Below are 27,722 nucleotides of genomic sequence, written 5' to 3' on the forward strand. Positions count from 1 at the left end.
ACTGGGGGGAAATCTCTTTCTGGCGTCTGTAAGCTATAGGACCCTGTAATATTTATATCTTGAAGTTACAGAGATAATCTTTACTTTTCCTTTCTTTTATTAAAAGATTTCTTTTTAGAGAACCTGACTGATTTTTTTTCTTGTTTCCCTTGTTTTATTCCAGGGGATTGGGATAACTCACCAGGACAGGTGGGGGAGATAGGAGGGGGGAAGAGATAGACTCTCTCTCTGTTTTCCTTGAATCTGTTTGCCTCTTTGTGGAAGGGAAGGGAGATGCTTCTCTGTATGGTGATTTAAGGGGTTGGATCAGTATCTCAGGATAGCCCAGGGAGGGAAATTCTGGGAGGGGGAAAGGTGGGGGAATGGTTTATTTCTCCTTGTTTTAAGAACCCAAGGGATCTGGGTTCTTGGGGTCCCCAGGGAAGGATGGGGAGGTCAGAGTGCCCCAAAACACTATATTTTTGGGTGGTGGCAGTGCTATCAGACCTAAGCTGGTAATTAAGCTTAGAGAATTCAGGTGCTAGTATCTCATTTTCTGAACTCTAAGGTTCAGATCTGAGAGTGAATGCTATAACAGTGCCACAGGCAGATAATAGGAAGGACCAAGGTGCAGCAATGCCCAAGGCCCTGGCAATGGCAGGGAACTGATTAAGTGAGACATACCCAGATGATCCAAGCAAACAACTTGCACACAACTGTCTAGCTGAGTGAGAAGCCATGGCTTGAAGGAGCCCTCATCCAATCTTTCTTGGCTGGAAGAACTCACATCATCAGGCCTCCTGGGAAGGCTGCGTGTGTAAAGTTGCTTTTTGGAAATCACATTTCCAAGCACTGAGATATCAGTCTGGTAAATTTACATCTCCATCAGGATGAAGACTTAAGGGCTATCCCCATTCATAAGGTTGGATGGACCTCTAGGGAGCAGACTTCTCAATTCATGGTTTACAAGTAACCTTAACTCCATGCTGCAAGCTACTCTGAGTGAAAGCGAGCCCTTGGGAGGGTACATCTGGAACACAGCTACAGTACACAGCGTGCTCTTCTGGAACGTAGATTTAAACCCCGTTTCTTTTGCAGTCCCAGAGTAGACCGTTTTGTCTTACTGTTTAGCATGTGAGTCTTAACTGACAAAAGTAATCCAATTAGGTAATCTGTCCAGTCAGTCTCAAGCATCACCTTCCTTGGCTCCAGTGTCTCCTGATAACCAGTGAAGCAAATGCAGAGTGGCAGGTTTAAACCCAGCACCATTTTTTTCTTAGAACTGTTAAGTCCCAAAAAATTCAGATTCCAGCTTCTTCTCTTATTAAAATCTTGCTATTCTGTCACTTCACTCCTGCTGCTTCTTGATGCAAGTTAGCAGGACGTCCAACATCACCAGGCCCATGTGCAAAAAAATAATACAAAACAAATGTAATTACACTCGTCAGAGTCCTGCTCTTTCAAAGTACTTCTCTGTAGATTATGGGTAGCACCAGTTATGACAATGGTTCACCAGCATCTTTCAAGGGCAGGGCAAGTGAGTGGTGGGTAAAATATGAGGCAAGTAGCTCACCCACACAGCAAACTCACACTCAAAGCGTACAAATATTTGAAATCGTGATTCTGTTTTAATATAGCACCTTTCATTCCAGTGGATCCCTCTGCACATTCATACTCAAAACAGTCACAAAACCTAACAACTAACATAGAGATCAGAGAGGCACTTTTAGATTCCTGTAGTTGGTATAATCACTGCACTCACGACTGAAATGCAGCCCACCTATGAAGCAGCAAGTGGCATCTGCCTGACAGCGCATAGCAGTACTACACAATAGTTCAGGACAGGAGATGAATACCCCAATCAATTAAAATTACATTGGGAACTAAGAGAAGCTGCAGTACTGATACCTGGCTACTAAAAGTATTTAAAAAACCAAAACGTGACAACCACAAGAGGCGTTTCCCCAGGCACCACTAGATTTTGTGAAGGAAGCACCAGACCTTGCTGAACAAAGCAATCCCGCAGGTGGAGGTGTTTTTATTTTTTAAAGCTAACCACTGTTCTAGGTTTTAATATCTGGGCACAATCAATTTACTACTTTTAGAAGTGAGGTTTAACCTTAAATGGTGAATCCAAAACTTTTAAAGAGAGATTAAGCCATTAACAGGCTACATGGATAAACTTCATCTAATGCATTTTAGGAGTAAATGGTGTTTTCAACCTGCCAAGAACCACATTCCTATAGTAAGAGAGAACAACAACAAACAATTGTTGTAAAAAGCTGGGAGGCAAATGAAGCAGGGAGTGAGGACTATTTTGTTTTAAGATGAACTTGTAATTGTCTACTCATGTAATTCTTAATTTGGAAAAATAATCTTTAACAAACATCTAAATTTCACCTTTAAAAAGTATAAGTGTGTGTGTGTGGGGGGGGGGGGGGTTTCACGACTTGAAATGGGCAACACTGTTTATAGGAGAGACCTAAAAACTGCAGATTTATTTTTAGAAAGTGATTCGGAATGGGACTACTACCATCTACATTTCACTTGGCTTGGCAGACATCCATATTTTAATTATCTGTGTAATTTCTATAACATGTATCAGTAGCTCCTGTGCTTAGCTAAGAACGTGCGCTCTACGGTTTAAAAGAACATCACTAAAGATTAGCAACAGTCATCACAAAGGCAACTAACTACAAAAAAAGGCACTGCTCGCCCAACCCATTCAGTAGTATTTACCATTTATATTAATGAAGCCATAAGATCGTTATCTAAAAAAGAAAAGCAATGTCCTTTCAGTCCTACCTCCCCAAATGCACGAGCAGATCTCCTACAGAAAGCGTGCACGCGTGATGGAACTAAACTGCAGTGTTGGAATCACCACCTGACATTAACAAAATACAGAACCAGAACAAAATGTCCCAGAATGTCTCCCCTTCCCTCCCTCTACAACACTGCAGGGGCAAACTGAGAGCTGGGAATGCAATGCAAAAGTCACAATGCCCATTAACTTATCCTTCAAACTATCCACAGAGGCTATGTCTTCACTACCCGCCATATCGGTGGGTAGCAATCAATTTCTCGGGGATTGATATATCGCATCTCATCTAGATGCGATATATCGATCCCCGAATGAGCTCCTATTGATCCCAGAACTCCACCAACCCGAACGGTGGTAGCGGAGTCAACATGGGGAGCCGCGGACATCGATCCCGCGCCGTGAGGACGGTAGGTAATTCGATCTAAGATACTTCGACTTCAGCTACGTTATTCACGTACCTGAAGTTGCGTATCTTAGATCGATTTCCCCCCGTAGGGTAGACCAGCCCAGAGACTTGCCCTGACTGAAAACAGGAATTACTGCAGCTCATACACGCCAATCAATTACGTTCTGCCATTGTGTGTCAGAGAGGGGAGGCGTGTTCTGTGCAGCAGAACTAGTGTTCACATCAGATAGTGTGAAATGCTATGAGCTGCATACTGATTCTGCAGGCATCTTAACTGAATGTAGTCCTCCCATGAGCAGTGAAGCTGCAGACTGGACCCACAACGTGAAGCACCAGTAAAACTACATCAAAAAACTCTCATTTCTTATTTATAATTGTTGCACACAAGTGGCATAGAAATGTCACAAACTAGCTGACCCTAGTTCTACCTGCACAGAAATACATAATTCATATACTAGAACAAAGACAGTTTTACAGACTACAGATTGTTCTTACATTAGGAAACAGTGGGAAGGCCTCGCTTTGGTAAAAGCACCAACTCACTCCTGTTCCACAATTCATACACTTGTACTCTTTTGAGTTATAGTAGCTTCATTAATAAACTAACACAGGGGCTCTAAACCTTTCCAGACTACTGTACGTCTTTCAGCAGTCTCATTCGCCTTGTGGACCCCAAGTTTCACCTCACTTAAAAACTATTTGCTTACAAAATCAGACACAAAAAGTGTCACAGCACACTACTACTAAAAATTGCTGACTTTCTCATTTTTACCATAGAATTATAAAATAAATCAACTGCAATATAAATGTTGTACTTACATTTCAACAAACAAATCATTGCCTGCATGAAATTTCAGTTTGTACTGACTTCGCAAGTGCTTTTTGTGTAGCCTGTTGTAAAATATCTAGATGAGTTGATGTACCCCTGGAAGACCTCTGCGTACCCATAGAGTACACATACCTCTGACTGAGAACCACTGATCCAATTTACAGGAACAACATTATATTTGAAAGTCTACAGGGAACTAAAAAGGGATTGGGAAACTACTACTTTCAAGTGGAGTTCAAAGCTAAAACTCAACGTTTGACTGAACAGGTTTGCTTCCTGCATATATTCCATCATCTTGACTGAGCTTAGCAATTAAAGTTTTCACGGCTTTACACTCCTGTTAATCCTGCAGACCCAACACAGCTAACAGAAGGAATATAATTCAGCTTCTTCTTGCGCATCAGAATTGACTAAGTTCCAATCCGTTACCCCTGTGCAAACCCACAAAAGGCAGAGGAGCTGCAAAGGTGTCAATGAGAACATAATTTGGCCCAGCCATCTTTTATTGCAGTATCAGAGGAGTAGCTATGTTAGTCTGAATCTGTAAAAGCAGCAAAGAGTCCTGTGGCACCGTACAGACTAACAGACATATTGGAGCATGCGCATTCATGGGTGAATACATGTATCCGACGAATTGAGTATTCACCCACAGAAGCTGATGCGCCAATACGTCTGTTAGTCTACAAGGTGCCACAGGAATCTTTACTGTTTTTATTACAGGTATTCATGAAAAGGAAGAGCCAGTGGGACTCTAAGATCCCATGCTGTGTTTCCAGGATCAGCAGTAAAAAAAAAAATAAATAAATCAAATTTTTATCACATCAGAACAAAAATGCATTTTTACAGAATCGCTTTTCATATTAAAACTGTCCATTCTGAGTCTGTCTCTCCATGACACTCCACTGCAATGTGCACATTGCACACACCATGGTGAAACTTACCACAACCATTTCACTTTTCTTCCAGCAGGAAACCAAACATGAATAGAATAGGGCCTTTGATACTCTAGCATTTGGGGGTATATCTACCCCCAGCACAGCCCTACTGGTGGTAGTGATAGCGGAGACACAGCACTGTCCTCTAACCCTACTCAGAGCAATTTTATACAACTCCTTGGTAGAAAGTACCTGTGCCTGTTTCTACACTAGTGCTCCCACTGTTGGTAGATTTCCCAAAAATGCTACAGTAGAGAGCCTAAAAAAAAAAAAAAAAAGAGACTCTGGAGTGGTCTCTCTATCACAAGAAGAAAAATTCCAAGGGTGAGCGTGTCCATTCAGGACAAAGCAGAGTGCTTGCAGCATTTAATTGTGGTATGGCTGCCACCACCTTCTGACTTACCACTGCTTGCTCTGCCAAGTTAATACCCTTTTGAAGAAAAAAAAAAATCTTGCCCCAATCCTCAACAAGTTAGTGCAAATGTTGTGGATATCTCGGTAGGTACAGTTTCTTTTTTTCAAACCATATTTAACAAGATAGGGTTAATAGTTTGCAAATCAGGTACACCTGCCCATGCATACAACAGATTCTTATAGGACAGTGGTGGCTGGGAAGGCAAGGAATCTATTTTAGGATTTCTAAGGTACTGTAGTATCCACGCCCTGGGATAAGAGCTTTTTACTACTTGGATCAGTTTTGCAGGCCTGCTGGATGTGCCAGTGTGGATCTCTGGTGATCAGGCCATTACTCTGGGCAGGAATGAGACAGATACATTAAGGCCTTGTCTAGATACAAACAAACACTGTACTGATTACAATAAATCAATTTAGAAACCCATTGAAACTGGTGCAACTCCCTTGGTTAGACATTCTTAAAATCAGTTTAAGAGTATCTGCTATCAATTTAGCTTAAGTGAGACTTCTACAACATACAGTAATGCCTGCAATGAGATCACTTACAATACTGAGGAAGACTATACCTTCCAGAAGGGCTTACAACCTGAACTGGACTGTACAGACGCAGACTATACCACCAAATGAACAAGGAACCATTGGGCCAGTTTCAAGGTAATGCACACTTCTTAAAAATAACACTTTTATTGGTAGCCTACAATTTTAAAGTTTCTTCAGAGAGGAAGTGAGAAGTTTTTAAAAATGAAGAATTCAACCATTTCAAGGCAAGTCAGTGTGCATTTAATGTTTTTGTCAGTACCTATCAGTCATTACTTGCGCAATAAAAGTCAAAAGAATTACTGGCCTCAAGTTGTTTTAAAAAGTTTATCCCATCTGGGTTACTGATGTTACAAACAGCATGAGAAGTTATTCTTCCAACTTGACATAGGAAGACAACTAAATTTCTCAAAATCCCAGGAGTAAACTCAGCTCACAATCACCTGAGCAAAAGCTGAACCACTTCCCCAAGTGACGATGTGTTTTTCCGTTTGTGAAATACTCTAACCCACATTCACTGACTTACCGCATGCCAACAGGACAATGGACAGCATTTCAGCAGCCCAGAACAAGCTCTGTACAGAAGGATTCCTGATTAGTGACTGCTGGTTTTAGCTCACAATGAGAAGTGAAGGGCTCAAACAGCACTAAAACTTCATTTCAACACCCAACAGGGACATCTCCAGAGTAGATGATTATGTATTTAAGTAGGAAAATAGAGATTTATAGTCCAGATTCTACAAATGGCTTCCATGTCTAGAAAACCAATGCTGCTCCGAAGGAATTCAGTAACGAGTCACTCTCAGGGCATGTCTACACTACCACCTTAAATCAACCTATGCTAGGTCAATTTACAGCCACTACAATAATTATGTCAGTGACTTATGTCCACACTACCCTCATTCTGCTGGTGGTGCACGCCCTCACCAAAGCGCTTCCACCAAATGAAGAGGGGCAGCACAAGGGGCTCCACGCAGCTCCTCGCTGGGAACAGGGGGGAGGGAAGGAGCCTGGTTTTCAAAGGTGATACGCATCTGCAGTTTCCCGTTGCTTCAAATGGAGCTGTGGAGCTTAGTATCCTCAGACATCAGACCCTAAGTGTCTGAAGTTGGACACCCAGAATTAGAGACTGTCTTTGAAAAACTGGGCTGTATCTTACGTACGTACGTGTGTGTGTGTGCACGTGATTTTAAATAGAAGCCTCAGTGCAGCGGGGCTCCCACTGGGAAGCATGGAGCTGGGATCCCACGGGGCAGCCTGACTTGCAGGGACACCCAAGCAGCAGCCTAGGTGGGGAGCCAGACTTTCTTGTAAATGTCATGGCTACAGTATTGACAAGACTGCCAACAGCAGATGTAAGGAATGCAGGATCTACACAGACACTGCATCCCCCTTACTACACCGACATAAACCCTGCACCTCTGGGGGAGGTGGATTTAGGTCAGTGGAGTAGGGCACTTACGTATGTGGGAGCAAGGCTATAGTGCATGCACTGACATAGTTAGGCCAATATAAGCTGCCTTATGTCAACCTAACCATGCAGTGTAAACCAGGCCTCAGATAATGTATTCTGATAATCACAAGACTAGTGATTATATTGCCAATAAAGTGAAGTAGTTCTGCCCAAGCTATTCCTTCCCCATTTACATCTAATCTTAATATTATGTCCCCTAAATTCACAAACCTGCACCACCGGGGAAGGTTAGCGGTACCATTAATACCTTTACTCAGGAAAAAAATCCTCACCTCAAAGCCAACTTTCTCTCAACAAGAACAAGCTGAACTTTTCCTTAGAACACAGTACATTCACAACACTGCTCTGTGCCACTTCCCACTGAAGGAGAAAACCAGTATTCAGAGGTAAAACAATGGTGCCTCAGAGAAACAATTTTCCACTTATTACTGGTCACCAGTTCATTCCCAAAACCCATTTGAGATAAATTCACAAAGTTTAGTATATTTCCTTCTTCTCTGAACAGGAACTGGAGACTGAAGTCTGTACTTGAAGGCATTAACCCTTTCATAGAAGTGTACCTCCATAATTGCAGTCGGACATTTATTAGTGGAGGAAGAGCATTATAAATGTTAGTAAAGAAGCCCCAATGGAACCTTGTTACAAAGTGGAGATTAAAACAGTTACATTATTTTAGCACCTGGGTTAAAATAAGATTACAAGCAGCTGTGTTTTAGTAGTGCCAAATTATAGGCTGGTTTTCAAAGGAGGTAAACATCTGCAGTTCCCTGTTGCTTCAAATGGAGCTGTGGTGCTTAGTATCCCTTGAGATCAAAACCTAGATATCTGAAGTTGGACAACCAAAATCAGAGACTGTCTTTGAAAACTGGGCTGTTTGTTACCTGTTTGGGCTTTTAGAACCAGTTTTTAGAAGATGCAGTTTCTTTGACAGAGTATGTTTCCAGATTGTGTGTTCAGAGACCAGATTCCTGATGCTAAAGGAAAATACAGGCCGTTTCAGTGCAAAGCACCAAAGCTAAAGGATCCCACATCAAGTCATTTCTAGTTGGGCAAAAGTCTGTATAATGAGACTACCTGGGCAGAAGGGCTTAGTGGCTGAATAGACAAGCTCATTTCAGAAAAGGAGCTAAGAGCAGACCACGAGGACAGTAATAAACAAATGAAGACTGAAATATAGGATAGGATGTTTATTCAAAGTTGTAATGCTAGAGCATCAGCTTGATGTACTATTGTCAGTCACATGCACTGACCATCAGGGCACCCAGGTTTTACTTCCATTACTGTCAATGGCTGGCTGCATAACCTGGGACAAGTAAGTCAGTTTCTGTGCCACAGGTCCCCATCTGTAAAGCAGGGTGTCATAAACAGATAAGAAAAGTTAATAGCACAGAAGTACTTTATATCTCTTTGTCTGTAAAGGGTTAACAAGTCCAGTAAGCCTGGCTGTCCCCTGACCAGAGGACCAATCAGAGGACAGGATACTTTCAAATCTTGAGGGAGGGAAATTTTTGTGCTGTGCTGTTAGTGTTTGGTTGTTGTTCACTCTGGGGGCTCAGAGGGATCAGATGTGCAACCAGGTTTCTCTCCAATCTCTCCAATACAGGCTCTTATAAGTTCAGACTAGTGAGTACTAGGTAGATAAAGCGAGTTAGGCTTATGGTTGTTTTCTTTATTTGCAAATGTGTATTTGGTTGGAAGAAGGTCAAATGTGTATTTGGCTGGAAGGAGTTCAAATTTGTATTTTGCTGAAAAGATTTTAATTTGTACTTGTATACTTAGGCTGGGAGGGTGTTCCCAGTGTCTATAGCTGAAAGACCCTGTACCTATTCCATTCTTTTAAATTTACAAAGAAAGAAAAAACAGTAAAAACTTTCTTTAATTAAAAGCTTTTCTTGTTTAAGAACCTGATTGTTTTCTTATTCTGGTGAGACCCCAGGGGACGGGGTCTGGATTCACCAGGGAATTGGTGGGGAGAAAGGAGGAAAGAGAGGTTAATTTTCTCTCTGTGTTAGGATTACTTTCTCTCTCAGGGAGAATCTGGGAGGGGAAGAGAGAAGGAGGGGGGAAGGTGCATTTTCCTCTCTGTTTTAAGATTCAAGGAGTTTGAATCACAGTGATCTTCCAGGGTAACCCAGGGAGGGGCAGTCTGGGAGAGGCAACAGTGAGGGAAAGGGTTTACTTTCCTTGTGTTAAGATCCAGAGGGTCTGGGTCTCGGGGGTCCCCGGGCCAGGTTATGGGGGGACCAGAGTGTACCAGGCACTGGAATTCCTGGTTGGTGGCAGCGCTACAGGTTCTAAGCTGGTAATTAAGCTTAGAGGAATTCATGCTGGTACCCCATCTTTTGGACGCTAAGGTTCAGAGTGGGGAATTGTACCATGACACAGGGGTAGTGCTCATCTAGCTTATTTTAGATTAGGAGTCCTCAATCTTTCAGAAGTAGTGTGCCAAGTCTTCATTTATTCACTCTAATTTAAGGTTTCACATGCCAGTAATACATTTTAACATTTTTAGAAGGTCTCTTCTACACATCTATAATATATAACTAAATTATTGTTGTATGTAAAGTAAAGAAGGTTTTTAAAATGATTAAGAAGCTTCATTTAAAATTAAATTAAAATGCAGAGCCCACCCGGACTGGTGGCCAGGACCCATGCAGTGAGAGTGCCACTGAAAATCAGCTCGTGTGCCACCTTCAGCATGCATGCCACAGGTTGCCTACCCCTGTTTTAGATACTCCTAAACACTCCATCACCACAGCACCTGAGCAACTCTCCAACTTTAACACAGTTACCACAACACCTCGGTGAGGCAGGGCAGTACCAGTGTCTCCATTTTACAGGTGGAGAACTGAGGCACACAGAAGGGATGGGGCTTTCACATCATCGCACAGGACATCTGTGGTGGCTCTGAGAGCTGAACCCAGGCGTTCTGTGCCCCTGGGTAGCACCCTGCCCTTTCAGCCCACTTTTGTGATCGTGATTTACAGTATCATTGCATGAGGAGTAGTTTATAAAAAGTTACAATAAGACCCAAACTGTTGATGTTTGTATCTTTTTAAAAAAAAAAAAAAAAAAAGAAGATTTGTGATATGTGCCCCAGGGAATCCTAATCCCAGACAGAAACTCTTAGGCTATAGGTAGAATCTATTCCAGATAACATTCTACCAGATTGCTTCTGTACAAAGGACAAATGACTAAGGAGAAAACATTTTAGTTTAAGATTGGGATAACTCAAAAGGATGCAGCTGCATTTGACAAGTGCCTGTAAATCCAATTTACAGCTAAAATAAACCAGCCAGCAGAGCCACACCAAGGCAAACAAGCCCCATTTGCTCTATGTACACATGGAAGTGATGAGTTGGAAGCAACTTAGTACTTGTGCTTTTAATGCTGGTACTTATTAACTTGGCCTTGTTTCCCCTTTGTCTGGGCACTTTTTGTGCCATCAAAAAGTAAGTTTAATATGATCTGCATGTCAGGTTCACCTGGGAAGAACTTACCAGTTCTGCTCCAACACCAGTAACACAGCACTGATAGTCCCTCGTGAGTGTAATCTCACAGCCGCGAGCATTGTGTGCCGGGAGGTTATTTTGGTGGGGGACAAGAGAAGGCAGACAACAGACTGGAAAGTAATAGTGTCTCCAGCATGTCCGTCAGTGACACAGCTTAGCCCTCCTGAGCTGGGCAGCACTCACTAGCCAAACCACCTTCCTTCTTTATCTCCCCTCGACCCCCACCCCCTCCGCACCCCTAATCTATTTTAAAGAAAGTACGAACTGAATGATATTTAAATGCCTTGCAATAAGGGCCACCTTGAAGAAGAATTTCTGGATAAATGCACCACAAAACCAGTGAAATACCTGAGATACATTGACGACATTTTCATTCTCTGGACAGACTGCTTAAACTCCCTCACAGATTTCCACCACTGTCACCGCCACCACCCATCCATCAAACTCTCTCTGGAACACTCCCACACCAGCATCAACTTCCTGGACCCCACGATCAGCTTCAACAATGGAACCCTACAGACAACCATAAACAATAAACCCATGGATCATCACCTCTACCTTCATAGATCCAGTAACCACCCCAAACACACCAAGAAATCTGTTATCTGTGGTATCTGGAGTTCCTGGCTATAGCATGCATATGCTCTGAGGAGACAGTCCTGGATATAAACTTTAACACAGACAAAACTGCCTTCACCAAACAAGGACACTCCACTGGAGAAGTAGATTGCATCATGTAACGAGTTACCCAAATACCCAGAGAGAATCTGCTTCAAAGCAGAAATAAAACCCCTCCAACCGCACACCCCTAGTTGTCACCCATTACCCCACACTGGAACCCATACAGGGTATCAAACAATTACGACTCACACTTGATGAGGACCTCATCCTGAAAGACGTCATCCCTGAAACCCCTCTTCTGGCTTCAAACCACCCCCCACCTCTCCAAGCTCATCACCAGAAGCAAGCTCCCCAGAGACCAGGGCACACAAACGCAAAGCAGCACCAGACCCTGCCAGAGCAACAGATACAAAACCTGCAGACATCCCACCACTGCTACAATGATCAACACTGCCCACAACATTGCTTTCAAGATCCATGGTCCTATGTGTGCCTATCATAACATGCTGTATCTCAGCCAGTGCACTTAACGCCCCAATAGCAACTATGGGAGTGAACCCCCCCTCAGCTGCTCCACATTCTGTCTTCTCTATGACTGGAAGGGTGTTAATAGGGCACTCCACCTTGAATGGTCCCTTGAGATGTACTTATGCTAAACAATCTGCTCCATCTTGTATTTAGCTGTGACAACTGGAGTAAGGGCTCCTATACACGAGCACTTACTTCAGTATAACTTAAGTCACTCAGGGGTTTGAAAAAGCTACCCTACCCTGAGCGACATAAGTTACACCAACCTAAGTGCCGGTGTGGAAAGCGCTATGTCAACCGGAGAAGCTCTCCCACGAACACAGCTACTGCCGCACGGCATAGAACAGTTCTAGTGTAGACTAGCCCCAAGTTTCCCAGACCTAAAGAAAAGCTCTATGTATCTCGAAAGTTTGTCTCTCTCATCAACAGAAGTTGGTCCAATAAAAAGGTATTACCTCACCCATCTTGTCTCTCTAACATCCTGGGACCAACATGGCTACATCAACACTGCTTACATGCACACAAGGCATTAAAGAACCCTCTCTAAAACAGAAGGCAAGGTTCCCCTTTTGTCAATGCTGAAAAAAGGCAAGGAGCTATCAGGGCAGACATGAGGAGTTAACAGACACTTGCAGCTTGCGTCCTCAAGTGCAGGTGTGTCCATAGTTTCCATGAATAGAATCAATGATGCAGAACAGAGTTCACAAGTTCCTCATTTGAGAAACCAGATCCTTGCCCCGCTCATTCTCCTCAGGTGTCAGTCAGAGCTGGAGCCTCCAGCTCACAGCTTCAGCTTGGGATATCAGCCCTACCTTCTATAAATATGTGAAGAGGGATCCTCTCTCTATCAAACTCTAACTTAGTGTTTGGGGAAGCTCCCCATTCCTAGCTGATGAGACAGCAAGAGAAAGCTCTTCAAATACACCCAGATTCCAGGTGCTTGTGAAGAAGTTCTGCTCCACAGTTCCAGGCTAGAGGAGAAGAGGAATGCAGGAAAAAACCTAGACCCCCCGTTACTCAGAGCTCCACTGTGCTTTGATATAGTTTACGCACAAAAAAATATAAATAAAAAAACACCCCACAACCCCTAAGCATTAGTTTTAATTATTTTTGGGCATCCTCATGTGTGCTGGACACATTACAGAAAGTGCATATCACTGATCCCAGCCCCAAAATGCTTACAGTCTAAGTGATGAACATGACTGCCAGGCAGGGGTATAATCAGACCTCAGCAGGGGACAGAGAGGAATAAAAGAAAGATGGCCTCAGTAACTCATATTAGGTAGAGGTATGTTTGGATGGATCGCTGTTCCAGCCTCAATATATATTTAATGCAAATATCTGCATAGGTGATGCTGCAGAATTATGGTTTTAGAAGCCATCTGAATGAGGCAGAGGTGGAAAATTGACAGGGTTTAGAAAACATATCCTGCACAGGAAGAAGCATGGAATAAGGACAGGAGGCTAAAAAAGGGGCATAGAGGTTAGCATAACTGTTAGGGTGGGTACTGCTGGGTGTGAGGATGAGGGAAGAACATGAAATGAGACCAGGTCAGAGATGGAGGCAAGAGCTGCAAAATGGGGTTCCGTGAAAGAACGAATTAGAAGCCTGAACTTGATGCGTAGAAAAATAAGAAACAAAAAAACAAAGGCGACAGGATGACACTGTTGAAGCAACAGATTGTTTTAGCAAGATCTGAGATAAGGAGACTGCAATAGCTGAGGAGTGAGATGATTACGGTCTGAACAAGGAGTTGTGCATGTCAGGATAGAATAGAATCATAGAAGATTAGGGTTGGAAAAGACTTCAGGAGGTCATCTAGTCCAACCCCCTGCTCAAAGCCCAACTAAATCATCCCAGCCAGGGCTTTGTCAAGCAGGGCCTTAAAAACCTCTAAGGGAGGAGGTTCCACCACCTCCCCAGGTAACCCATCCCAGTGCTTCACCACCCTCCTAGTGAAATAGTGTTTCCTAATATCCAACCTAAACCTTTCCCACTGCAACTTGAGACCATTGCACCTGGTTCTGTCATCTGCCACCACTGAGAACAGCTGAGCTCCATCCTCTTTGGAACCCTCCATTCAGGTAGCTGAAGGCTGCTATCAAATCCCACCTCACTCTTCTCTTCTGCAGACTAAATGAAACCAGTTCCCTCAGCCTCTCCTCATAAATCATGTGCCCCGGCCCTCTAATCATTTTTGCTGTCCTCCACTAGACTCTCTCCAATTTTTCCACATCCTTTCTGTAGTGGGGGGACCCAAAAGTGGAAGCAGTACTCCAGGTGTGGCCTCACCAGTGCCAAATAGAGGGGAATAATCACTTCTCTCAATCTGCTGGCAATGCTTCTACTAATACAGCCCAATATGCCGTTAGCCTTCTTGGCAACAAGGACACGCTGTTGACTCATATCCAGCTTCTCGTCCACCGTAATCCCCAGGTCCTTTTCTGTAGAACTGCTTCTTAGCCAGTCAGTCCCCAGCCTGTAGCAGTGCATGGGATTCTACCATCCTAAGAGCAGGACTCTGCACTTGTCCTTGTTGAACCTCACCAGATTTATTTTGGCCAAATCCTCCAATTTGTCTAGGTCACCCTGGACCCTATCCGTATCCCCCGCCCCAGCATATCTACCTCTCCCCTCAGATTACTGTCATCTGCAAACTTGCTGAGAGTGAAATCCATCCCATCATCCAGATCATTAATGAAGGTGTTGAACAAAACCGGCACCAAGACCCCAGGGGTGGTGCACTCTGCTTGATATCAGCTGCTAACTAGACATCGAGCCATTGATCACTACCCGTTGAGCCCCACGATATAACTAGCTTTCTATCCACCTTGTAGTCCATTAATCCAATCCATACTACTTTAACTTGTTGGCAAGAATACTGTGGGAGACCATATCAAAAGCCTTGCTAAAGTCAAGATATATATCACATCCACCGCTTTCCCCATTGTCACAGAGCCAGTCATATTATAGAAGGCAATCAGGTTGGTCACGCGTGACTTGCCCTTGATGAATCCATGTTGACTGTTCCTGATCACCTTCCTCTCCTCCAAGTGCTTCAAAATGGATTCCTTTAGTACCTGCTCTATGATTGTACCAGGGACTGAGGTGAGGCTGACTAGTCTGTAGTTCCCCCAGATTCTCCTTCTTCCCTTTTTAAAACATAGGCACTATATTTCCCTTTTTCCAATTGTCCAGGACCTTCCCAATCGCCATGAGTTTTCAGAGATAATTGCCAATGGCTCTGCAATCTCCCTCAGCACCCTTGGTTGCAGTGCATTTGGCACCAGGGACTTCTGTATGTCCAGCTTTTCTAAATAGTCTTTACTCTGTTTTCACCACTGAGGGCTGCTCATCTCCTCCCCACACTGTGCTGCCCAGTGCCGTAGTCTGGGAGCTGACCTTGTCTGTGAAGACCGAGGCAAGAAAAGCATTGAGTACTTTAGCTTTTTCCACAACTATGGTCACTAGGTTGCCTCCCCCATTCATTAAGGGTTCCACACTTTTCCTGACCTTTTTCTTGTTGCTAACATATTTGTAGAAATGCTTCTTGTTACCCTTCACATCCCTTGTTAGCTGCAACTCCAATTAGCAGGGGTAGAATTTTTAAATGCTCAAGAAGAGAGAGACAGAGGCAAAGGATGAGATGCCGTAAGTCATAACCTTCCTCTGAGTCCCCCAGTACATTCTGAACCGTTAGGGCTTCTCTACGCTTACCGAGGGATCACGAACAGCGATCAGTGCATCAGCAGTCGATTTAGCGGGTCCAGTGAAGACCCGCTAAATCGACCACAGATCACTCTCCGGTTGAATCCTGCACTCTACCGGATCAAGAAGAGTAGGGGGAGTTAATGGGAGAGCGTCTCCTGTCGACATTTTGTAGTGTGAACCCCACGGTTAGTAGATCTAAGCTACGTCAATTTGAGGTATGCTATTCACGTAACTCAAATTGCGTAGCTTAGATCGAATTTTCCCTGTAGCGTAGACAAGACCTTAATTAGCTCTTATGGGCAGGGACAGCACCGTATCTAGCACAGTACCGAGCACTCTTTTTTAAAACCAGAAAAAACACTTGAGAATTCCACGCAAGAGCAGAGAAACTCATTACATTATGCAAAGAGGAAATACTCAGAACCTTCTTTTAAACAAATCTACCAAAGCAAAAACAAGGAAAGATTTCACCAGGAGCCAAGAACTGCAGGAAAAGTCTCTTGAAATTCAAGCAATGCCTTTATCTGACGCAGACAGAAAGGAGCACATTGTATGGTAAACTGCTGTTTGTACAGACAAGGCTGGGGCTGTAGTGTTTGTGTTCACCCCTCTCTCAGCCTTGCTACTGCTCACTCTAAGGGCTAGCCTACACTGGCCGCAGCAGCGCTTTAACGTGGTTTGTGTGATTGCAGTGCAGTGCTGAGAGAGAGCTCTCCCAGCATTCTAAAAAACCCACCTCCACGACGGGCGCAGCTCCCAGTGCTAGTACACTGTCTACACTGGGCTTTACAGCGCTGAAACTTGCTGCACTCAGGGGGGTGGTTTTTTATACCTCTAGCAAGAAAGTTGCAGCGCTGTAAATTGCCAGTGTAGACAAGCCCTTAGTCATTCTCCATTAGCAGAGGTGTGGGCAAATAAGAGTTAAATAGCATTCTTTACAGGTGTCCTACACAAAGGAAAGTCTTGAGATTCATAAAAAGCAAAACAGTAGAGTGGTACACTGAGCTAAGTAAACCGTGCAAGCCCTAATTGTGTAACCATTTTCTGAGCCAGGGACTGGAAACAATACTTTGATTTCCATAAAGAGCTGAAGTACTTTTTCAAACAGTCCCAGCAAGCCAAGCACCAAGTGTAAGTCAGCAGAGAACATTTATAATAGGATTTATTGTAGTAGAGATGCAAAACAGTCACAGGATTGTTGTTGAGTCTTTCTGATGGGATTAAAACTACAACATGTGTGTTGATCAGAGTGCTAATTTCTCCTACCTGCCAACAGAACACAGGTCATTTCTCTGATTACAATGCATCCCTTTGGGGACCTCGATGTGAAGCGGACATCGTCAATTCCTTACAGTAATTTCCTAACTTACATGCCTTGTGAGAGGAAGGACACTTCATGTGACCAGAGCATCTCATGTGCTAACAACTATGCAGCAGATGAAGTGTACAGGAGGAGACTCACTCTTCATGAGCTGCTAGCCTTGGATAAAATAGCAAAAGAATATTATTTCAATTGTAAGCATGGCAATCACTTTTCCAGCATCCCTTTAGGGCTATATCTTTGCTGTAAAGTTAACTCTGGCGCCTTCCTGGGTGTTGCCCCTACCCAGTGCCCATCCACACACACAGACTTCTCACCTGAGCATGGTGGGGTTGCCTAGCCAGCACGTTTGGGATACAGGCTAAGGCCCAAGCATTGCTTACACTAGGGTTGGTAAGTCCTGCTAATGCCATCCCATTATTCCACCTCCCTTGCTCCCTGGGTGTTCAAAAGGACAATCAAGTTCTCCCGCAATTCACTGGGAAGGAGTCAGAGCAGCTTAGCTTTCTGCAGCGCTAAGAACCATGGGATATACCCCCAGAAGTCCTAGTGTGGATGCAGTAGAGTGGACACACTTGACTACAGCTGCTTACGCCTGAGCCAAGCCAAACCAGGAAGCAATAACCTGTGTTAACTGCAGTGAAGATTGTATCTCTTCATTACTGAGGGCCATGTTAAATCCAATCTCCTCTTGGACGAGGAGCGAATGATCTCCCTTCCGAATCCATCAGTTCTTAAGTAGCTGGAAGTTGTGGCTGTTAACACACAAGGTAACGTCCCCCTCCCCGCAGGAAGTAAGAGTGCTATAGCTAGCTCTTGATCTGGTGAGCAGGAGACCACAATGCAAAGTCTAATGTGAGTCACACAGCCAAATAAATTACCCCATGCTAGGAGGGCTCCTCTGTAGGGTGTCTTCTAACAGGCCTCTGAATGTGGATATTCTCTCACCCCTGTTTATCCTTGTTTAAATGCTGAATGTCACCTAATCTCTTCATTAGACGCTCCCAAAACCACCAAATCAACAAGAATCTAAATCCCTGCTCTGAAAGCGAGGGACCAAACAAAGCCAGCCCTGTTCTGTGCCTTTTGCATGTAGGCTAGAGGAAGTGCTCATGACACAAGCACACAACTCATGCTAGCCCTTCACCCTTCCAGAGCAAGGCAGAGATCCTCCGCAAGATGCACAGGGCTTGAAGACTTACCAGACACCTAACAGCCAGAGGACTCAACCTACTAGCCCAGAGGCAGAAATGTAAAATGAAGAAGCTGGGGGCTCCAGAAGAGAGGTCTTAGGACAAGACTTTGCCAAGTAGCCCAGATTTCACCCCACCCCAAACACCTACTGGGGAGGGCATTTAGATTTTGGCCTGGACTCTACTTGGAGGCATCATCTTTCATATCATCCTCCAGGTATCAGGTGTCTGAACGGCTGCTGCACATATTGGTGGGGAGGAGGTAGTTTCCACTCCTCTCCCCCAGTACCCCATGAGTAACTGCTGTGCCAAATTCTGTAGCTCCACGCAGCAGCACTAGTGTGAAATGGACAATTCTTGACAGCATCACAGTTGCCCACAGGTTTCTAAATAGCAGCAGAAAAACTGATCAGACATCCTGATTTCACACAGCTGCTGCTTGTGGCTCCAGTGCCTCTCCTTGGCAGAACCAATTCTCTTTGGACTCAGGGCTTGTCTAAACAGAAGAAGTTATCTGTACACTTATATCAGCCTAACATATCATTTATAGCATGCTATCGTTATTTGTATTAGCGGAGCACAAGGAATACCAGTATAAATCCCTGTGTGAACATTCTTAGCAACTTAAACTAAACCAGAAAGAAGCATTAATTCTGGAATAAGAATGTCTACACTGGGAGGTATGCCAGTAGAACTACAACAGAGTAATTATACCAGAGGTTAACTACAAAGCCATTAGAGTTAGTTATAATTTAATTCGATGAAAATTTATATTCTGCAGAAATTGGTGACTTAGCTACCAACTCTAGCAAGGGAAAGTTACCCACTCATTAGTAGAGGATTTTTCACATTCAATTCAGGTCACCCAAAATCAGGACCCAGATTTATGAAGGAGCTCTGAGTGGATGGAGGGAGCAAAAATTGTCTGGTGAAACAAATGAAAAATAAGGAACAGAGTAGTTAGCCGCCCAAGAAGAACATCACAGGACAGAGAAGGCTGCAGTCTTCAGCCCCTGAACATTACTAAAGATAGACCAGGGTTTCTCAAACAGGGGTTGCTGCTTGTGTAGGGAAAGCTCCTGTTGGACCAGGCTGGTGTGTTTACCTGCCCCATCCGCAGGTCCAGCCGACTGCGGCTCCCACTGACTGCAGAATGCTGCTCCGGACCAATGGGGGCTGGGGGCTTTGTAATTACGCTGACAATCTGTTGCTATGACAGTAAATACTGCAAAGCTCCAACCACAGCTAAAATATCCTGAAATGCAAGAGTCACCTTCTCATACACAAGTTGGAGGAAAAGGTTTGACAGTCCTTCTAGAAAGCAATCAAGGATCCACTAGAGTATAAAGTGCCTTATCAAGAGCTATCAATCAAGTAGAGAGAGAGGCCTAAGCCTCCTGATGTCCTTTTAGAGAGATGAATGGAGACATGCAGTTTGGTAGCAACATTCAATGAGAAGCCACCAAGCAACCTTGTTCTTAGGCATCCTGGAGACAGCTCAGACTTGAATAGCTTAGAACATAATGCACAAGACCCAGACGCTTGCCTTTAATGGTATACGCTACCAGCAAGCTGTTGGCAAGATCTCAGTTGTCCCTTAAAGGCACACGGAGGTTAGAGGCCTGGACTGAACAAGTAGGCTAGTTGCTTATGCCTCTGCCGAATGTGTTGTGGACATTTTTCTGGAGACTAAACCAAAGCTCCTAACCTCAATTCACTACTTAGATTAGAAAGTAGTCATCAACTCTTTTCCTGCCCCAATCTGTAACAGGGCAGTCATTTGGCCTGCTGTTCAATAAGGCCACATTGAAGACATTGGACATGTATTTCAAAAACTTGGTACCCAAAAGCAGCAGAGAGCAACCTGCTATCCCAGGCAAGTTTTCAGAAAGCTACCATGCTCTATCAGACAATACTGTAGTACATATTACAGCAGATCTATTAGGAAACAGTTTTAGACCTTTAACAAAGGCGTAAGAAAAATAACGTGCTTTGGCAGATACTAGTCACTCTATCCTACGATCATCATAACAGGAATGAGAATTAGTAATACTATAAAGGTCTGGCAGCATTTGTTACGGCATCCTGTTAGTTAACATGATGATATGCCCCACTCCGCTTAAAAAAAACCCCACTGCATTATTTAAAAATGAATACATCATTTTTCCAGAGATTAACTAAACTCATTCTTTGGGGCAGTACATGCGATTCAAAGCTTCTCCTTCTCGACACACTCACTGCTTCATCTTAAGAAAGAATGAAAAAGAATGCAGAATATTTTTGTGGGAGTGGTAGGAACTGGCCATTCAACTACATTAGCTTCAAACCTGATATGCAAGTTGTTAGCACCAACTGAAAAGCCCTCTGAGTTGGAGAAAAAAGTCATTTTTAACTTTTGGGGGGTAATTTTTAAAAATGAGACCCTGCAGTAAATCAGTAATGCACGCTAAGCTGTATCAGTATTCTGAAAAGAAATCCTAATTTTCTGAGGAGCTTATGTTTTCAGAAACAGCTGCTGAGAGTGTGTCACAGACACTTTCAATTCATTCATGATACAGCAACTTTCTACATGATGGAGAACAGATTACTTTTAGCCTACAGACTCCTAGAGAATTCTGGAGTGCTCAGGACTTGAATAAAGCACATTCTGAAGCCGATGCTAAGAAATCAGCAGCCCAAGGTTGTGTGGGAAGAAAGCCAGAAAATATCTAAAAAGCACTCTGGGACCAGAAGAACCTAGAAAGCATGAAGCATAATAATGACAAAGAGGGTTGCAAACACCATTTGATTTGTCCAATATAGTAACAGACCTCTAGGAGTAGTTTGTTTGCCACATCCACTCATAACCCTTTCATATCTGGCCTTCAGCCACACCCTTTTTGCTGCTGTCACCCATGAACATGATATTAAAAATCAACAGAACATTTGGATGTCTAGTACCCAGAGCACTGTGTCACCGTAGAGGTGCTGTAGCCAGAACATTCAGCACAAGTCAATTTACTCTACAGTACCAAGGTAATGCAGATGTTGCACAGCTACCTACAGCAGATTCACATACAAGATCAATTAAGCAAAAGGGTGCAGCCTAAGATATGGCTCTCTCTGCACTGGGTGGTTTTGATCAGGCCAATGTTTTTAATTAGGTCTTAGAAGGAAATTATAAGCATGCCATGCTTTCAATCCAGACCCTGTGTCTAATCTGTAAAGATTTTGTTGGACTAAAGACTCTCTTCTGGTGAGCCACCTCACAGTTTCATACCACAAGACAATTGTGCTTGACAGGAATACTGCTGCAGATGAATCTGCTCAGAGTGAAGCTCTGCAGAGATCCCTTGACTGCATCTCCTAACCAGACCAGAATGGGCTTAAACTGCAGCAAGGGAGATTTAGGTTGGACATTAGGAAAAAGTTCCTAACTTTCAGGGTAGTTAAACACTGGAATAGATTGCCTAGGGAAGTTGTGGAATCTCCATCTCTGGAGATATTTAAGAGTAGGTTAGATAAATGTCTATCAGGGATGGTCTAGACAATATTTGGTCCTGCCATGAGGGCAGGGGACTGGACTCGATGACCTCTCGAGGTCCCTTCCAGTCCTAGAGTCTATGAATCTATGAGACCAGGCCCGTTTATTTTCAAAGCATGAAGCAAGATACCACCCCACAACCCTTTTTGCTCCACCCTTCCCCAGTAATAAGGCTTAAAGAACAGCTATCATTTCTCATGGGGGAGGGTAGGAATGAGAAGCAGAAGATGGAGGAATCTAAGTAACACTAGCTGCAGTAAGGAATGAAGAAGAATAAGCTCCCTCATGGGCAAATTCATTGTTACTGTATGTAACACTCAGATAACATCATAATAAATAAGAAATGCTTAAGATAGACTGATGTCTCCTTGCCCAGATCTCAGTATTACCTTCCGGTTTATAATAGATCCTCAATGGGAGGATAGTATTGAGTCTCCACGTGGCAACTGGGAGAGACCAGAAAAATCAGCACTTCCTGATGCATAATATCTAATTCTGCCTGCGGGATCTGTACATTCAGAACTTCCTGCTTATTTCTGTTAGCATTCATCCAGTGCCTGAGCAGAAGATCACAGATCAGGAATCTGCAAGCTCTTCGCATGCTGGAGGCTTGGAGTTACAGAGATTAGCATCCAGGAGGACTTTGCCTCTTTACAAAGCAATTAAAACCAAGGTACCTGTGTTAAAAGACAACAGAATGAGGCTTTCACATGACTAATAGTGGGACTTTGAATCTTAGGATCCCTTATTCACAGCATCATTTTGTTTGTCTCAAGAATAAGGAAAGAGGTGACTGTGAAAGGAAAATGAACAGAAAACTACTTGTCATTGATAATCCAAGAGAAAAGCAAGCTAAAGATGGAGATATTTTATGACCCAATAGTTATGCTATAAAAAGCCACCACTTACTTTTAAGAACCAACTGTTGCTTTTGGCTTATTAAAAATTACACCTCCAAATCATAGGAGTGAACTCCTCAGGATGCTTTTATTTTTGACCCTGCCAGCTACCGGCATTCCCTGCCTAGGGAACCATATAAGTACCATCACTGCAATATCCAAGTAGCTCCCAGAAGTAAAAAGTTACAATATTTCTCACTTCCTTCTTTGCTGACAAGAAGATGGCTTGGGTCTTTTTTTTTTCTTCTACTGGACAGACACTGGACTGGGACTCAGATAACCCAGGCTCAATTTTCAGCTCTGCCACTTCTTTGCTGGGAGCCCTTGAAGCACAGGGAAGGAATTGACTTGTGCAATTTCCCTATCTGTAAAATGGGAACAATGATACTAACTGCCTTTGTAAAGCGCTTTGGATGAAAAACATGCATTATAGAAGAGGATGAAAAACATGCATTATAGAAGAGGTAGGCATTACTGTAAGTAGTGAATGTGTTATTTCAGGAAGGGCTGGATTTCCTTCAAGCCTCCCCAACACCAAGACTTTGAAGCAGTAATTTGTTTGTGTTTTCTCACCTATCCATCCAATTTGGAGTACATGTTGAGACCACTTCTTAGCCTGCACCCATCATACACTTCCCTAAAATACTGGAGGGACCAAGTATCTCATGGCAGAACTCTGGTCTACAATCACTGTGAAGCACCAAGTACCCTTATTGTTAAATTGTACAACAATGCTTATTGTTAAACTGTTTGCTGGCAAGCTTGTGTATCACTGGAGAATCGTACCTATACAACTATTCTCCTTTCAACGGCAGAAAGTTTTTAACAGCAGAATAGATCCTTCAAGATAGTGCTTTGGATGCTGGAGGCCATAAATGGGTGTGCTTGAGCAGACCCCATGTTATATCCTTCAGATTTTTCAGGTTTCTTTGCCATCTTTAATAATACAGGGCTGCATTTTGTAGAATTTTACAAGCAGTAAAATTAGCATGACCTTGAACAAGAAACCTTTACTTTGGATTCCAGACCTCTCTATCCTTCCAGTAGCAGATATAATTTGCACACCAACACGTCAGAGTATAGGATGCTGATATACACATGCAGAATCAGAAGCTAGAAAGATGATAAAAATAGGCCACATTTCTCCTGCCACCTCCACTCAACTTTACTGTGATTAGAGTTGCTGGAGTGTCCAAAGGCTCAATCAAGACTGAGGTCCCTTTATCCACATCACTGAGGCGGGTACTATATCTGCCCAAGACCACATTGGCCAGGAGGGTTGGGAGAGAACAGCAAAAAAAGGCAGCCACCTGTTCTATGCAGATATCAGAGGGGTAGCCGTGTTAGTCTGGATCTCTAAAAGCAGCCAAGAGTTCTGTGGCACCTCATAGACTAACGTACGTATTGGAGCATAAGCTTTCATGGGTAAATACCCACTTCGTCGGATGCATCCGACAAAGTGGGTATTCACTCACGAAAGCTCATGCTCCAATATGTTTGTTAGTCTGTGAGGTGCCACTCTTCTATGCAGTTTTCCAGGTGGTTTTCAGCCACCAACTTCCAAACTTGGGGAAGTGAATCATTATCTCCATTTTACAGATGAGGAAATTGCACTTCCCTCCCTCAGAGGAGCGTTATGAAGACAAATACATTTAAAGGTTGTGGGACATAATCTATAGGAATGAGGGCCCTGAGGAATTAAGATAAAGATACAATTTTAGCCCCTGAAGCTGCAAACACTTATGCATGAGCACGGTCCCATGGAAGTCAGAGACTATTCATGTGAGTCATGTTACATATCTGCTTAAATAAGTGTTTGCAGCTTCAGGGGCTAAATTTTCAATCTTGTGTTTTTTGCCTATATCGGCTTTAGAAGATTCAAGTAAGATACCCTATTACTGTGGCATTTTTAAATGACATGTAAAATAAATTTTAATATAAAGTTGCATTAACACAAATTTTCAAAACCTGAATGTGACTTGATTTAATAATAAAAAAAAATCTAATGATTTAAACCTGTCTATCCCAGTTCCTAATCTGTAAAATGGGGATAAGAACACTCCTATCTCCAAGGGGTGTGGTGAGAATAAATAAGCAATTGCTATGATAATGGAAGCCATGTAAATACCTACAATACACAAAGCAATTCTGCTGCTGGTTTGCTCAGGAGACCCAGCTCTCACGAGGGATGACCCAAGACTGTGGCACTCGCTCTCTTACCCATTTCCAGCCCATGCACAAAGCACAGTTCCTCCCCCTTAGTTTTCTATTAGCCTGACGTGCTATGGGTTTGGAAAGGCACCCATACACAATCATTCCCCCTGGGTGAGGCACAGAGGAACCCCACTTGACTGGTATTAATCATGAGGTTTAACTCTTGAAGGTGCTCAGAGACCAAAGTGATAAGTGCTATATAAAAACACCTAAATGGGATACAATACCATGCTAGTACGCGAGAATCAGACAGCAAAACTAAGTAGAAGGTGAAGTTAAACTGTCTAGTTTCACTCCTGATGTGGGGGGTGGGCGGGGGTGGATGAATATCAATTATAAAAAAAAATCCAATTTTTATAATTATTTTGATCTGAGTGAAGTTTTATTAGTACCACAGATTAATATAATGAGTCTTATGTCAAGTACCCTAGAACATTATAAAAAGGACCACGAGCTTTGGTACGTCTGCTTCTGTATACTGAAACGTGGATACCCCCAAAAAAGTCTATTCGTGTTTACAATTATTTCCTTAAATAGGTTTCATCAATGTACACTTATTCATTGCTCCCACAGGTTTTAAGCTGTATTACCTACATCAGAGGATCAGCTTCTGCATAAGAACACCCATCAGTTTTGCAAGATAAAACAGCAACCTGCACGCACGTACTTAACATGGTTGAATCCATAAGGTGTTTGCAGCTGAATACAGATCTAAGTCCCACAACTCCCATTAACATCAAGGTGACTCATGTGACTCAGACCTCATGCAGCAAGCTGACAGCACAGGCCTACTGCGGAAAGCCACAAGCCCAGTCAACAACACTGCCACACAAACAGCCAGGTGTATACACCCACTGTATTCAGAACACAGTGCGAAAACCCCAGTCCTGTGTCATCACTAGCTTGACTCAGTCAAGTTACAAAAGCTGCTGCCAAACAGTCTGATTAGACAGAGAAGGATTTTCTCAGCCTGAGAAAAGACTGCATAGACAGTGAGGGTCAGGCAGGAATAGCTTTTTTTTTTTTAAACCTACACAGCCACAGCCACAGCCACAAGAAAGGTCACAGTTTTTCCTGCGGACCCATTACACCTTAATCACACATGGTAGGAGTTCTTGGGGATGACAAAGGAAACGGTTCCCGCGATTGAACCTGGCCGGCTTTAGCCAGCGGGATGTGAATCCGGATCAGAGCCAGCCCGTCCGGTCGGCGGGCTCGGGCAATAACCAGCACCGGGCTGTGCGCGCACCTGGGGGGGCTGCCCCATGGCAGCCCCTGAGCGAGGGGAGGGGCCGGTGAGCGAAGGGGGGCGCGGCCCGAGGCGCAGCCCCCCCGGCAGGCAGGGAGGGGGCGGGCGGGGCACACCCTACCCGGCCGCGGGGAACATGGAGACTCGCACTTCACGCCCCAGCGGCCCCCAGCGCGGGCAGGTGGGATCTGCGCCCGGGGCCGTCCCGCCATCCCGGATCTCCGGCAGCAGCCGGGCGGGGGAGCCGCAAGCCAGGCGCATGGAGCGAGCACCCGGCCCCGGGCAGGCTCCGACACCCCCCACCGCGCACGTGTCACGGCGCCCCGGGGGGCACAGCGGGGCGCGTCCGCGGGGGGAGAGGCTGGGCCGCCGCCTCAGGAGCATTGCTTCGGGAAGTGCCCCCCCCGCCCCCCGGGGGTCCCCCTACAGGACCCCCCCCGGGAGCCCACAGGACCCCCCCGGGGCTCCCCCTACAGGAACCCGCCCCCCCGAGAGCCCACACAGGACGTCCCCGCCCATCACGCCCCCCGGGGCTCCCCACACAGGACCCCCCCGCCCATCACCCCCCCGGGGCTCCCCACACAGGACCCCCCCCGCCCATCACGCCCCCCGGGGCTCCCCACACAGGACCCCCCCCCGCCCATCACGCCCCCCGGGGCTCCCCACACACGACCCCCCCCGGCGCTCCCCCACAGGCACCTTGTACTTGTCGAAGCCGGCCAGCTGCTCGGGGGTCACGTACTCGTAGCCGGCCATGGCGGCGGCGGGGCAGGCGAGGAAGCGACCGGTCTGACAGCAGCAGCCGTGAGGGCACTGGCAGCGCGGAACAGACCTGACTTGGCCCCCGCCGGGTGCCGTAGCCACCTCCCGAATCGCTCACGCCCTCCGCTGGCTCAGCATCAGCCCACCTGGCGTGCCTGGTGACGTCACCGCGTCGGCCCTCCCGCTGCCGCCATCTTGGGACAGGCAGGGGCAGGCACCGCCTGTGATCACGTGGCACCTCCCAGCCAGGCAGCAGATGGTCCTGAGGCTGGGTCAGCCTGGGGCCAGGCAGGGCTGCCCCCTGGAGGGGGAGAGGGGAGCTCCTTGCTGCAAGGCGGCCCATGGGGACAGAAGCCCAGGCACCCTAGCAAAAGGGGGCGGGGGGGGGGGTCCTCTGCAGCCAGCTGGCCCGGCCCAGCCCATTGCTGTAGCCCCTGGGGCTGGAGGGGCTGGGACCCTGCTGGGCTGCAGGTGCTGCACCCACGCAGGATGGTCTGTCCGCATAGGCTGCAGACTCAGAGGTGCCGTGGCCGCCAGCAGGAGCCAGCAGGACCCTACAGATAAATCCTCGAGGAAAAGTAGCTATTTGTAAATAGGGGGTTGTATAATTACACAGCTATCGGTGACAATGCCACTTACTGCATCTGAGGCTAGAAGGCCTGGCTCTGGGACTGGGCACTGCAGGTCCACGGTAGTAAGAAAATCCCCATTCATTGTGGGGCTGAGGAGAACCATGCTTCCAGGTCTCCAGGCCTTTGCAGCAGGCTCTGATGCATGCTGTGCTCCACACTCA

The 27,722-nt window shown here is 45.0% G+C and overlaps 1 protein-coding gene across 1 annotated transcript in view; it reads right to left on the bottom strand.

Annotated features, from left to right (window-relative positions):
* SELENOI (selenoprotein I) overlaps window positions 1-27,039 on the bottom strand; it is a 63,545-nt gene extending 36,506 nt beyond the window's left edge. Inside the window, exon 1 of the mRNA XM_050948891.1 lies at window positions 26,867-27,039. Within this exon, the coding sequence (XP_050804848.1) occupies window positions 26,867-26,923 (57 nt within the window). The 5' untranslated portion in view covers window positions 26,924-27,039. The remainder of the gene's footprint in view (window positions 1-26,866) is intronic.
* Window positions 27,040-27,722: the final 683 nt, after the last annotated feature.

Source organism: Gopherus flavomarginatus, chromosome 4, assembly GCF_025201925.1.
Source record: "Gopherus flavomarginatus isolate rGopFla2 chromosome 4, rGopFla2.mat.asm, whole genome shotgun sequence".
Taxonomy (NCBI): domain Eukaryota; kingdom Metazoa; phylum Chordata; order Testudines; family Testudinidae; genus Gopherus; species Gopherus flavomarginatus.